General features: G+C 42.2%; 1 protein-coding gene across 1 annotated transcript in view; it reads right to left on the bottom strand.

The window, feature by feature from the left end:
• Positions 1 to 14,382, bottom strand: part of GPRC6A (G protein-coupled receptor class C group 6 member A) — a 590,379-nt gene that overhangs the window by 200,478 nt on the left and 375,519 nt on the right. The window contains exon 3 of the mRNA XM_069606634.1: positions 12,914 to 13,741. Within this exon, the coding sequence (XP_069462735.1) occupies positions 12,914 to 13,741 (828 nt within the window). The remainder of the gene's footprint in view (positions 1 to 12,913; positions 13,742 to 14,382) is intronic.

The following is a 14,382-nucleotide window of genomic DNA, read 5'->3' as shown; positions in this document are numbered from 1 at the left end:
GTGTCTGTCTTTACTGTTGCCACCATGAGTTCCTTACATAAGCCTAAAAAAAAACCTCCCATATGGCCAGTATTTGAGATTATGGCGAAAATGTACCACTTTGGCTGATTTTTATTCTCGTGCCTATGGTCTGGATGACCGTTTGAGAGCCAGAGGTTATTATAAGAAATTGATCAGCCACTCAAAAAAAATGAACCTGCTACACCCCACGAGAAACATTACTTACACCTGGGCTGTTCTAACATACAGCACAAAAATACATGTGTTTTCACTCTCTGCCCTAACTCCTTGGATTTAAAGAAAACAGTAACACATATTGGCCCTTAGGTCAACTGAGTCTGCGTAGTGAAAAAGTCCTTATGTTTGCTTTAAAAATATCAAAGAACTTATGGGACTATTTGCTACACTCTCAGTTCACGAAACAATGTCCCAGAACCACACTGTGGAAGCGTAGACCACTAATAGGTCACATCCCATGCAGCACTTGTACTGTGTGTAAATTCACTAAGCAAATTAATTCCTTCAAATTTGTGGGTACTGTGTGGCAAATAACACATATGACTAATTGTAAAGCAACTAAGGTGGTATATTGCATTGAGTGTCCATGCCGCCTTTCACCATGAGTGCAGCCCATGTCCATATTTTTGAACCCCGTTCTCAGATCAGAAGAAGACATCTGCACCCATGGTTTCTCACTATCTAGAATTTCACCACACATGTAATGATTTATGGATTATAGATGTAGTCAAAATCTCCACTAATGTGCAACGTTCATTACTTCACAAAGAAGCAAGATGAATTCACAAAATGCAGACCCATCTGTCAGGTCTGAATGATCAGTTACCTACATTGATATAGACCTTGGGTCCATTAATTTTGCGAGATATAACATAACATTCCATTTTTGGAGTGACATATCGTATTACTTAGTTTTTATCATGGTACTCCCACTTACACTTGGCCCGAGTATTTATTTAAATATCTGTGTGTTGGTTTCAATTATTACTTTACACACAAATATACATTTAACTCCAGTAATTTGTATGTGTTCTTAACTAAATTAACTCAGACAGTTATGGTGTCTTTCTTCCCTAAGAGGGCTACCATGCCGAGTTACTCTAGAAATCATTGCGTTAATATGTGATGACGTAATTTTGGCTCTACGCAATTTCGTGAGCACTTCTTCAGTCATGGCCGTATTTGTACAGGTAGCTTCCACTCGGTAGAGTTTGCATGAATAGGACAGTGATCCGTAGATGGTATTCTACTATGCATTTGCTGCATAGTCAAGAGGTATTGTTTCCATCTTTAACCCAGACCCACAGTACTCACATGTCGCCCAAAGGTTTTTTTAGGCTAAATTAGGATCCCCTTCACTGTTAACTTCCTCACTTTTAGAGTTAGACTAGATGTCACCTTGACCTTCCACTTCCCAGGTGGAATAGCTTCACAGCTTTCAATCCAGGTACGACATTGTTAGATGTGCTGTGTTTGCGTGGGTCTCTTATTTTACTTATGAAACTTGATAGATACATCTGTTCCTAACTTTTTTCTTTTACAGCATATGGGACCATTCATTGGGTCCTTGTCCTTTAATTGGCAGAATTGATTTTTGACCTACGTATGCATCAGTGTTTCCCTCACGTTGGGACTTATGGTGAGTCTTTCACCTATGTTTTTTATGAAAACTCTTTTTAATAATTTGGTTTTGGGTACATTTCTAGTTCTCTTCATGTTCATTGTTTAATTTCCACATGGTCCTGATGAAGGCGGATCATCAATTTCCCCTGTCAAAACCTACGTATATCTCGACACTGTCAGCTAGGTTTTCTCAGCCAATGGCCTATAAGTTAACTGTACAAGCCAGTCAGATCAGATCAGACCTTATTAGCAGTAGTAAGGCATACAGAACTTTGAACCGCCAGATTATACATACTTGAATTTTGTGTTTTGGTATTTGGTTTCTTCTTCATGCTTATTTGTGAACCACTAGAAATTGTAATGTTGTGGTTTTTTTGTCTCTTCATATGTTTATGTTTGCAAAGAAACTGTTTGTAAAGAAATTATTTGAGGATTAGAAATGAAGATGTAAACTATTTTTACAGAATACATAATGTTTTACATCTGGTTGTAATTACTGACAAATGCAATACATTAGTGCTAGATACAGCATGTGAATGGATTGCCGGAAAATGAGACACAATGATGGTTGTTGAAGTAGTTTGTTAGTATATTTCTTTAAATAATTGCCATTGGGAACAACCCTTTGCATTATTTTCTCATGTGAGTTGGGGCTTGCCCTTCTGTAAGCAAACTTAAGGAATCCAGGCCAGCTCCAGGCAGGCAGTATTGAGGAGGCTGCTGGTCACGTTACTTAAGCCCCACCCACCCGATTTACCATGCCCTTTCCTTTCCTTTCTTAACTTTTATATAAAGAGTGTCTCTTGCTCGAGCATCCAAAGTGAAGAACAGATGAAGAGAAGGCCTATTCCTGTTTGGACCTGTTCAGGCCGTGAGGACCCGGGACCAGAATCTCTGCTCCTCTAACACCAGGTAAGCTTCCTCAAATATGTAATTGACCCTTCTAGTCCAACATCCCATCCCTACCATCACCACTCATCGCCAACCACGCTGCTCACCAGCAACACCATGGACAATGCATTTCAGCAATCTCACTCGTATCACCATAGACCCCATCAGCACTCCATTATCCACAACTACAAGTAGATTGATGCTTGCCAATGTCCGCTCAGCAATCATCCATGCAACTGACATCGCAACCTCATCACTACACATGGCTTAGATGCCATCTTCATTACATCCACCACCACCCACATCCTAGATTTCCTCATCCCCAATGGCTCTAGAATTCTACAACGAGACCGTCCTAACATAGACAGCGGAAGCCTGATCATGATTCCTAAGGCATCTTCGCCAGGAATTCAACTGGACGTCCCCACCATTGCCTCTTTCGAAAATCTTCCCTACCACTTCCTGCTAGCCCCAACGTACAGTGTTACTTTTTTGCCTCATCTACAGACCACTAAAGTCCAATACCTCCTTCATCGAAGAATTCACAGATTTGGTCACCACCATGTCTCTAAAACATGCCAACAACATCTTCCTCACAGGAAAGGTAATATCCACAACCTCATCATCACTGCCCTGCCCACCCTCCATCACAGCTCAGCTCTTCAATCCAGCTCAACTGGTCAGACCATCTGGTAATACACTTTGATATTAGTCACACCACACCAGTCAAGCAAACCAATTGGAAAAGCTGCACACAACCCTTCCGATCATTTAAGAACTTCCCAGTGGAGGCTCTCGCAGAAGACCTCACCAAACTCCACTTCACATGGGCTGATTTACCTCTGAATAACCAGGACTGGGACCCGCTCCTCCAAAAACACAACACCACCCTCACAACCAACCTCAACTGCCATGCCCCAGTGAAACAATGCAAAACCTTTCACTCCCTAGTACACTCAAGAATTCAACTTCAACAAGAAAACCATCAGAAAACAAGAGAATACATGGCAAAAAATCCTTCTTCCCTTCCAAGGTAAGATCCTTGAGCATGCAGTAGCCACGCAACTCCTCCAACACATTGAAGCCAACAACCTCCTTCAGTCCTACCAACCTTGTTTTAGACCCAGATGCAGCACAGAAACAGCTACCATAAAGGCGATCCATGATGCCCTTAAAATTCTTGATGATGGCCATCCTTGCCCCCTGGTTCACCTTGACGACACAGTAGACCACCAGACTCTCACTGACAATCTACATCGCTGCAAGGGGATCAGCAAGATCACCCTCAGCTAGTTCAAATCGTAACTTGCTAATCGCAACCAGTTAGTACAAATGGATTCCTCCAGATCACTGACTCTACCCATCTCCTGCATCATCCCACAAAGATCCATCCTCTCCCTGTGATGTTCAGTCTTTACATGGAACTGCTTGGAACCCTCCTTGCTCCATACAACATCAACATCTAATACATAGATGACCGCAGCTCTACCTTCCACCATCGAAGACATCCACAGGCTCAAGGCCTTCCTCTCATTGATCCAGTTGTGGATGTCCAGTACTTACCTGAAGCTCGACACCCCCAAGACTGAATTCCTATTGCTGACCAACAACACCGAAAACCCGGACATCCAGATCTGGCTTTCTGCTATGCACCTCAAGGGCTTCACACCCCAGCTGGCCACCTGTGCCAAGTCTCTTGGGTTTGAAATTGACAAGACAACTCTCCTTCAAACAGCACATAGCAAGGAAGACACAAACGGCTTGGCACTAACTTTCTCTCCTGTGAACAATGAAGCCCTTCATCTCAGGAAACAACTTCAGATCTGCTGTCGAAGCCTTGGTCCTTCCGCACCTGGATGGTGTCAGTACCATTTTGGAAGGCCTTCCGGAAACTACCCTGGCTCCCCTGAGATATTTTCTGCATGTTGCAGCATGACTCATCAAAGGAATGCGCAAATTCAACCACATCACCCTGACCCTCATCGAACTGCACTGGCTCCTGCTGCAAGCCCGTATTATTTTCAAATCATGCGGCATCATGTACAAGGCTGTCACCCTGAAGTCCCCAAGCTACCACACTGAGAAACTTGCATCTCCGGAGGCATATGATCCACCCGAAGTAAAGACATGTACAGTCTTGAACTCTGCCGGTGCAGGAATTACAAACCAGAAGACAGACCTTCACAGCCTATGCCCCAAGACTCTGTAACCTGGACTGATTCCCACTGTTTCCTCCCCTGGTTACTTGTAGGTCAATTTTTTACTATTGCCCTCCCTCCCCTATTGTTGGATCCCCACTCCCTTGTTTCTATGCTCCCTAACCTTATTGTTCCCTCTATGATTGTAAAGTGCTCCGTCACTTCCCAAAACTAAGTCCATGCTCAATAAATACCCTAACAATAATAATAATAATAATAATAATAACAAATACAATAATAAAAAAGCTGTGAAAAAATGCTGCAAAACGGCGATAAATAACATGCGTGAAACAGCCGTGATGAGTTTGAGCGGTATGGTTTACATGGAAATGCTTTTGTTTTTCTGAAAGTCACATTTCTGCTTAGGCACCTTTCTCCTTAGCAGACTTAATACAAATATGTCATGCTTCATTTCACTTTAAAACTGTAAATTTATAGAGCGACAGGTGCCAAGTGCCAATAGTCATTTGCATCATATTAATCTGTTTCCCCAGTGTAAAGTGAGCGGAAATTTAACATGAGAGGTTGCTGCACAGGTTCTGCATGTGCACAGTTGAAGTGACATAATACCTTTGTTTTTGAAATGTGGCCTGTGCATATTTCAGCTGCTGGTGCATCTGCAGACTGCACAGCAGAAATATGCATATGCCTACTCAATTCATTGCAATTAATTGTATATTAATCGCAGCAGTTATGTTACTTAGCTCACTGATACTTAACTTAGCTGTAATCACTGACAAAGTTTTTGCAACAGAGCATGTGTGGAAGGGGGGCTAGTTGGTAAAGCACTTTGCATATCGAAAATCAAACACATCTCAGAAAAGCACTCCCTCACTGGTGGCATTCGGCACAATTGCCCCCTTTCCAAGGCATTATAGATACCTCAACCCCCTTTTCTTTCCACTAAGCACAAGAAACTGATTGGGTCTTTCTTTGCCACCTTACCCAGTAGTGAAACAAAATCAGAATTCTTGCACCATGGGCATGGGGCAGTGCAGGCTTCGGAATGGTGAGGAGGTCCATTCCCTTCATCCAATTGCTCTGATCTGCTTACACTGTCCAGGCATGAGCGTTCTGTTGCTTTCTAATCTCGATCAAGCTTCTACAAGATCGAGGAGCTTGCGTGAAATCAGGATACCACAAGCCTCCCTCCTTTAAATAGTTCCCAGAGACTCTCAATTTACAGTTCATTTCACAGTCCTTGTACCTGTGGGGAAGTCTCACCACTCAGTGGGAATCGAGGTCCTTGCGGTTGGTGCCTTGCTCTGGTGTTCTTGCAGGCATTTCTAAATTCCTCGCTTCTGCTGACGTCCCCGAAGTGTCTCTTTGGGCTGGAACTGTCATTGCTGATAGGTCTGTTGTTGTGTTGAGGTTCTGGGGGTTCTTTCACTGCTTTTTCCATCTCATCTTCCTATTGCATTAATTTGTTCAATAGATCTCTCTGAGACCAATCTTTGTGTACTCGCTTCACAGTTACTTTGATCCCTACCTCTGGTGTGTATTGGGCTACACATCCTGCGGTCCAAGTTCTACCATTGTTGGTTATTAGATGCCTGGGTCCTGTCTTCACCACCTGCAGTGGTTTTCTGAATCTAGATGTAGTGACAGCACAGCATTTTTGTGATTTAGTCTCACTTTGGTTGTGGGTTGTGGGTTTGAACAGCCTTCGGGTGATCGTATCAGTTGGTCTGCTTACTTTGTGCTTTAGGAAGTCTCCATGGCAAGAATCTCACATCGATCAACATGTTTTGTCAAGAATCCAGGGTGGGATGAGTGTAGAACAAGCTCTTCTACCTTGCATGGCTTTAAAGTGTGACACCCCTGTCAAAGTGTTCAGAGTGAGTCTGTGTGTAGACACTGATTCCATGCCAATCTTAAGTACATTCAGTTGGAACACCAATACTGCTCAGATGCTGCCTTTAATTAAATGATGTGCTCTTTCCACTGGGCCGTTGGCCTGCGGGTAGGATTGTGCCACACAACAATGTTTGATGTCATTCAGCATGTGCAACATTTGCATTTCAATAGACTTAAGTTGTAGCCTTAGATCAGTTAGTAGCTGCCGGGGGGAACTCCTCAGGATAACACTTGATTGAATACCTCTATGACTTTGTTGGGATGTTGGGGATAAATAGCAGATCTACCCATTTGGATAAATCATCGACCTTTACAATACCAAACCTACCGTCAATTCTAATATGCTCTAAAGCCCCAATGAAGTCCAGTCCTGCTTTCATCCAGGGTGCAGAAAGATCTTCCTCCTCACTGAGAGCTGTATGATGTGACGTCCACTTCTTGTCACTATCAGCATGCACATAACAATTTTTCAGGGCCTATTTGATTTCCTGGTGAATTGAGGGCCAACTTTAACATTCTCTGACACGGTTCATAGTGATAATGTTGAATTCCAAAATGTCGAATACAAAAATGTAGAAAAAAAAATTTCGAATGTTTTTTTTTTTTTTAATGGGGGGGGGGGGTTCCCCTCCCCAGCCCCCCATTTATTTTTACTACCCAAACCCAGAAAAAATACAAATAAAAAAAACACATTCTATTTTTTCTTTCGACATTTTTTTTTCGACTTTTTTGCAGTCGACATTATGACTGCACACCCTCTGACACACCTCTTAGTGTGTTCCTAGGTTTGCTTTGCTAATTAATATTTAATGAAACATGTAATGCTAAGTCCCACCCATCTTCCTGTCTGCTGTGGATCAAAGGGTCTTTCTGGTTAATTGAGCTCTCTGTGGTTCCTGATTAAAGCAGCAGGTCTCCTTTGAAGCTGCGGCGAGACCAGACTTTCGGTCGCCGCCAAACCACACAATTATAATTTCTGAATAGGGTCCCCCTGTGGGGATTAAGAGTAGCACTTTGATCATAGGCGCTTGCATCTGTGGTTATGTACATCTCCCCCCACCCCCAGGATTAGATTAATATAGACACAGAGGATGTGATGATTGTTTAGAGTCCTGGAACTCAAGGTCTGGTTTTCTGCCCATGTGTATTCCGTGCCTTTCTTTAACAAAGCCTGCATTGACTTGATGCGTTCTGCGAAGGTGGCGATGAATTTTGTATAATATTCCACCATCCCTAGAAAAGAACATAGTTCTTCCTTGTTAGTTGCATACCATGGGTGCGGTGCACAGCAGGCTCCGGAATGGAGCACGGATGAGTATGCCTCTTCCATTTGCTCACGCACACCAATCTGCCCGTTCTGTGCACATGCACTTTCTCTCACTTTCTTGCTTGAGTTCCCATGAGTTTGAGTAGCTAGCACAAGATTAATATTCACAGAATCCTATAAGTACTATTGCAATGCAACAAGAGATGATGTGCATGGCGAAAAGCTGGATCACCTTGAGCAAGACCTCCTGGGCTCACAAGACTCCATTCATTTTAATAAAACCCCAGCGCAAGCCTGACTTCCATCCCTTCTTCATTTGCATCAGTGCTGCTGATCTGCTGGAGTCCTTTGGATTTAAGCTAGTGATCAGAAGAGAATTTCCATAATAGTGAGACGCAAGCACCACCCTAGTCATAGTTTTCACCTACCACCCTGCATACAAATGTCATCCATGTGATGACATAGTGTGGGATATATTTACCCACTCAGCAGTACTTCCCCACATCACCACACTGCACTTCAGCCGAACCAGCAAAATGGCTGCACTGGCTTCTGTGAGCACCATTGCCTCACACTAAAACTGCATTTTGCAGCGACAAAAGAAGGGCTGCACTGTTTTGCCAAGCGCCATTGGGCAAGATGGAACAGGAAGCACCCAGAGAAAGGCTACCAGGGTGTGTTCCTATTTGTCTCAAAGAAATGGAGTGAAAAAGCAGCGCTGCTTTGCTGCAAGCCCAAAGTTCCTATTGAAAAAGGGAATATTTCACCTTTAAAATCATGCCGTTCTGATGCCATTTTTCCCTGTTCTTCATCACACTACCTTTATCAAAAAGACTGTCATGCCCAGCCATATTCACATTGTGCTCCATCATAAAAGAGCATTATTCCTGAAGCCAAATCTGAGAAAACCAGCAAAAGCTTTCCTTCAGCTACACGGGAAACGCTTAAATTTTGCAACAAAATGTCAAAAATTACTTCTTGAAAAGAAAATCATAGCTTTCTGTGCACATGTCAATTTCATGAAGACTTTTGCCTTGTACAGGCTGGTGTGTAAAACTAGCTGACTACAGCTACAGAACAATATTGGGAAGTAGATGGATGATAAATCCCAGAAGCATGGACCACATGTCAAAATGGGCTTTTACAAACCAGAGAAAATAAATGCATGTTTTAAAAAGTACAAAGTTGAATGAAAGCTTGTCCATGCCTAGCAATGTAAAGGGGTTTGTTGCTGGGGAAACATATATGGGCTGTTTTATTCAACAGGCTTGTTTTGATTCAGGACAAAATTAAAGAAAAATAAACCAAACTGTTAAACTACATTGACTGGATTTTGCAAGCTCCCAAAACAGGTTATTCCAGTTGGTCAGAGCAAAGGCTTCCCCAAAAGGGAACCACCATAAACTTCCAGAACACCTGGATGATAATCGCTAGATTGGAAAACTTTGATTGACTAAGACAAAGAAACTTCACATACTAATCAGTCTTGGGTCAGGGCTGACCATTTTACATTGGAACTTCTAGGACACGGATGTGCGAAGTGAAAAATCACACTTCCTCGTGACTTTTACCAGAAGCTTGAAAGGAAATCTCAGTGACAACCCTGGGTTGAGTGGTAGCCTTGGAAAGGCATGCCCATGTATGGGGAACAATACTGACATTTGCTTCCAAGGACTATTTATTAATAAAAATGCTAAGGACTTTTATCTCTGCAGCAGGACTTTGCAGAAATGTGAAAAGTTAACCGTTTAAATGTGATTTTATGGGCTTTAATTTAAGATGTCATAGACTTCACTGACACATGGGGAATAGTAATGGCAGAGAATTGGCAAAGTGTATAGGATGCCACTGTCAAATCTAACACTGATATGCCTAATACTAATCTATACACATGTGTAAAGTTATAGAATTTTAAGTAATATAATTCTCACTGAAAAGCGCGAAGAACTGGTCGAAGGGCGAAACAAGGTCCCACAACCGTGAGTATTGGTCTGCTATGCTCTACATACAATATGTAATCGGCCCATGTGATTTGTTAAAGGGCCACAAATGTATAAATGTGTAAATTAGGTTATGACTGATTTTTGGCAAAAAGGACTGTGGGATGGCTTTTTACCTCATAAAATGCAACCTCTTCAACTGGGACTCCTCCTCGAGGAGGCAACCATCATTGATTGTCCTATTCGTTTCTTGGAGGTAGGCCTAGCTCAGTTCTGCCCACCAATAATTCTGTGATGTCACCATGCTCTATAAATAAGAGTGGTTGACAGAGCTCCAGACACACACTCTCCTGAATTTCCTCCGGCCACATTCTTGGTCTGCTCCATTCATCTTGCTGATTCCAGATTTCACTACAAGGTCACTTGCTGACCCTACTCCAGCAAGGCCAAAGCATTGCTGATCCTGTCCCAGCAAGGCCATTGAAACACCCACTAATATACCAGTAAAAAAAGGAAAAGCTGTGGTACCTTTTGCATCCTGAAATCAGACCAGCTTGCTGCCCACTACCTGCATGCCCACTGCAACCCTGCCGCCTGTCCTTGCCATCCGGTGACCAGAATTGCCCAGCTGTTTTCTGTAAGGTGCGCCCACCATGTGGTAACCAGACCCCGTTGACTGTCCAAAATCCCAGATTCAAAAATGGACTGTGAGTATCCCGCATCCCATAAACCATAGTTACCCCATCTTGACCCTTTTGTCTGTATTACACTCTCTAAGCAATCCTATTTAAACCCTAGTAACTTGTTGAAACCGTTAGAAATATCCGTGTACCTGTCCTTGACTTTCTAAAGTGCTAGTGCCATCTCTTTATTAATTTTGTCCTGTGTAAATCCTAAACCCCTAATCATATTTTGAGTAATCAGACTAGTTTCTGCTTAGGGTTGGACGCTGGGGTGATACGGTTGAAGTCGCAAATCAACCTTGGATCTTACTGTGTCCCTCTTTGGCGGTGTAGTCTGAATAGTCTAAAGTAAACCTGTTCTTGTCTCAACTGATTTTCTTTCCTATTTCACAGCTTCATTTTACTCAAATTGGCCCTTTTTCTATCTTGCATATCTCATCCAGCTTTTTAGCTAGAGACCTCCTTGTCTTGTCCCTGTGATATATATCTTTCCCGCAGCCCAAAAACCGCATTGCAAATCAGAGTATTTAACCCGTTTTTCATAGAAACCGTTTATGGCATTTTAAACGGGAATTAGGTAAATTGCAAGTTTTCCAACGTGTCATTTGGCTGCAGCATGTTCTAAACTTTCCACTCGTTTTCGACTTGTATGCCTTTTGCTGATCCATTGCCTTGTGATTGCCAGTGATGTGACATACATGCTATGGTGATAAAACATATGTATATTATAATTTAACCATACATTCATTAAATATTTGTTGAAATTTGAGTGTTATTTTAGGCCTTTGCAAGGGTTTTTATTTTATAAGGGAAGGTCAGATTTGGATTCTGTTTACTGCCTCTTATTCCTGCCTACATGCTGCTTCTTTCTATTCACTCAGAATTGTATTAATTGTTGGTTGAGGGAACATTGCAGGGGGAAATCCTAACTTGGGTGTTATCTATCCTAATTCTAAAAGTGCTCCTATTCACTTGTGCTTTGTACATGTTCTAGGAGAAGGTTAATCAAGTGCATTGCTTACATTTTCATTGTAATTATCACCCCATTGGTGATTGCTACCCCATGTTAAAATTGTATGATTTCTTTGAATTTTAAAAATAAATAAAACAGTGTATTTTCACCAATCGGCCTGGGTCATGGTCCTTTGTGACCCAGTGTATTTGAAAAAGAGGGTGTGATACGAGTTGTATACCATCTCAATTGAATTCGCATAAAATAAAGAAAAAGGCATCTCAGTTGTGCGCTACATTCTAGGCTGAGACCAAGGTGTGTGTCACCCGATTGAAATCCTTCACAATAGCTTATAGAAGGCTGCCTCAGATAAAGATGGCAGATGTAAAGTGTGGCTGGTTATATCTAGAACACAAAAGGACGCAGGTAGGACTTAAAAAGTACTGACAAATGGGACTTCCAATGTCACTCTTGTGGAATTGGAGCACAATAACAGTGTATGTAAACAGTGATCTGTGTGGACTATAGCCCTGGGACATGTTTGGTAGGTGCAAATTGGACTGTCGTCAAAGGTGGAGGTGAGGTATCATGTGGTTGGAAATGAGGCAAACTGCAGTCAATTGGACTAAGGCATTTCATGGATCATACATTTGGCAAAATGTTGTCACAAAATGCACCTTTAGTCCCGTTTTTAAAGTATAGTCTTTGCATTCAAACCTTTTAATTCAAACCTATTTTAGAGAATGTACCTGGAAAAATGTATTTCAGCGATGCCGTTTGGACTCAATTTTTCAACAAGGTATTTTGTGCACGAAATGAGCCCACTGACCTTCAGCAGAGTCTACAGCATTCTTTAATGTACCTCATAAGGGTGCTTTATAAACTTTTAACTAAAAATGGGTTTAAAAAATGTACATGTCGTGAGGGCAAACACCCCAAAACAGTCTGGCATTAGTCTAGCTACCTAGTATGCTAACAGTATTCACCTCAGCTACCTAGCATGATAGCAGTATTCACCTCAGCTACCTAGCATGCCAACAGTATTCACCTCAGCTACCTAGCATGCTAACAGTATTCACCTCAGCTACCTAGCATGCTAGCAGTATTCACCTCAGCTACCTAGCATGCTAGCAGTATTCACCTCACTCGCTAGCAAATATTAGTTTGGTGTACATATGTTAAACATTTAACCAAGATGTAATTTTCTGTGGTTTTAAGACCTTCATCATGAGTATGGAGCTTACAGTAAAAACATGCAACGTTTACCATTTTAAAATGAGTTGGAGATGTGTGTGATATTAACAGCAATTGGTGTAAAGAGAGTGCTGCAGGGGAACATTTTGGTTGGACCTAAATATCCCACGCAATTCTAATTCCTAATTCCAAATACTCATAATGAGGCCCCAAAAGCGGATGCTAATCAAAACATTAGAGACATGGTGTAAGATCAGGCATGCAAACACGCTGATGTAACATTGCCCTACCTGCCAAGGAGCAAAGGAAGCAGGGTTCTTGCAGTTTCGCAGTCTGCACAGATTACGAATGGCATGTGCGACAGCAGTCATGGCAAGGTGGGTGCTGTAGATGAAGCCTGGAAGCACACTGGCGGCGAGGAAGTCTTCACTGAGGGGTACTTCCATCGTAGGGGCACTGTAGAACCAGTTTCCCTTGGAGTAATTGGATATGCAGTTGTGTAAATTATGACCACTCACATGGGAACATCCAGTTAGAAGTATTGCATACTGGGCTAAAAGTTTGTTGCTTTCAAAGTCTCGTTGTCCCAGGCGTTTCAAAAATTCAGAAAATCTGGGAACGTTCCCATTTTTAAACATGAACCCAATGACTCTACCGATGCTTCTAATGTTGGGAAGTGAAGATATCTGGAGGGAAGCCGACCAGCTGTCGCTGGCCAGCCAAGTCCTGTTGACCCCCAACTCCAAAGCCTTTTGGAACAGCTTGATTACCAAGTAGGGTTTTAAAAATACAACAATAACATTTACCTTTGCTGCACTACTGATTAATATCATCACCTCATTTATCCTTTTGTCGATTGTGATGTCGGAGAGGTCAGCTGGCAGCGTTTCTCTGAATGCAATACATACGTTCAATGCCATTGCCTGCCGTCCAAACCCTTCCACAGCTAAGCGCCCATATTCATCATCGGTGGCTATCATGCCAATCCAGTTCCAACCAGATCTCTGGACCAAATTCGCCATTGCCTTGGTCTGGAAGACATCGCTGGGGATGCTTCTGAAAAAGGATGGGAAGCGAAGTGCGTCACTAAGGATATCGGCTGAAGAGGAATGACTGACCTATGAAGTAAGAACAGCCAACAATTATTATACAATCATAAACATTCATCATATCCATTATAGGCGCTCTACTGTTACATAAGTACAATATTACTTAGGCTTCTTTCTCATCCTCTATTTTTTTTCTCCTATGACTATTCCTATTCCTGTCCACCTCTCTTCCTGTTTCTCTCCTCCTCCTCATGCCCCCCAGACTCGCAATTTGGATAACAACATCATTATCTCCCCTAGTGTTTCTCTGACGAATCTTTCTACTGGTATCATTAATAAATGTTCTGCTTGTAACAAGAGTTCGTCTTTTCTTGATACTTCCATCTGTCTCAACCTTCAATTTCTTATTACTGAAACTTAGATTCACTCTCCTGGTATGGCCATCCCATCTAGTTTCTTTACTTCCTCTACCTGTTTTTCTCATTCAACCGGATCACCCCAGACTGGCGGAGGCACCAGCATTCTCTTTCATTCATCCTTTAGCCCTACCACATCGTCTTACTTGCTTGCTTCCTCCATTTATTTTCCTGGAATACCAATAGACAGCTTTTTGTAAACCCTATTCTATTGCTTTACTCATAATGTATCACCCCCTGGCTCTTTGTCCTCTTTTTGTGAGGACCTTAACTCCCTTCTCTTGACAATACTTT

This window comes from Ambystoma mexicanum, chromosome 4p (genome assembly GCF_040938575.1).
Source record: "Ambystoma mexicanum isolate Mex_15411 chromosome 4p, UKY_AmexF1_1, whole genome shotgun sequence".
NCBI lineage: Eukaryota > Metazoa > Chordata > Amphibia > Caudata > Ambystomatidae > Ambystoma > Ambystoma mexicanum.
The sequence above is the reverse complement of the archived record's forward strand: the minus strand, read 5'-3'. Positions and strand labels throughout refer to the sequence as shown.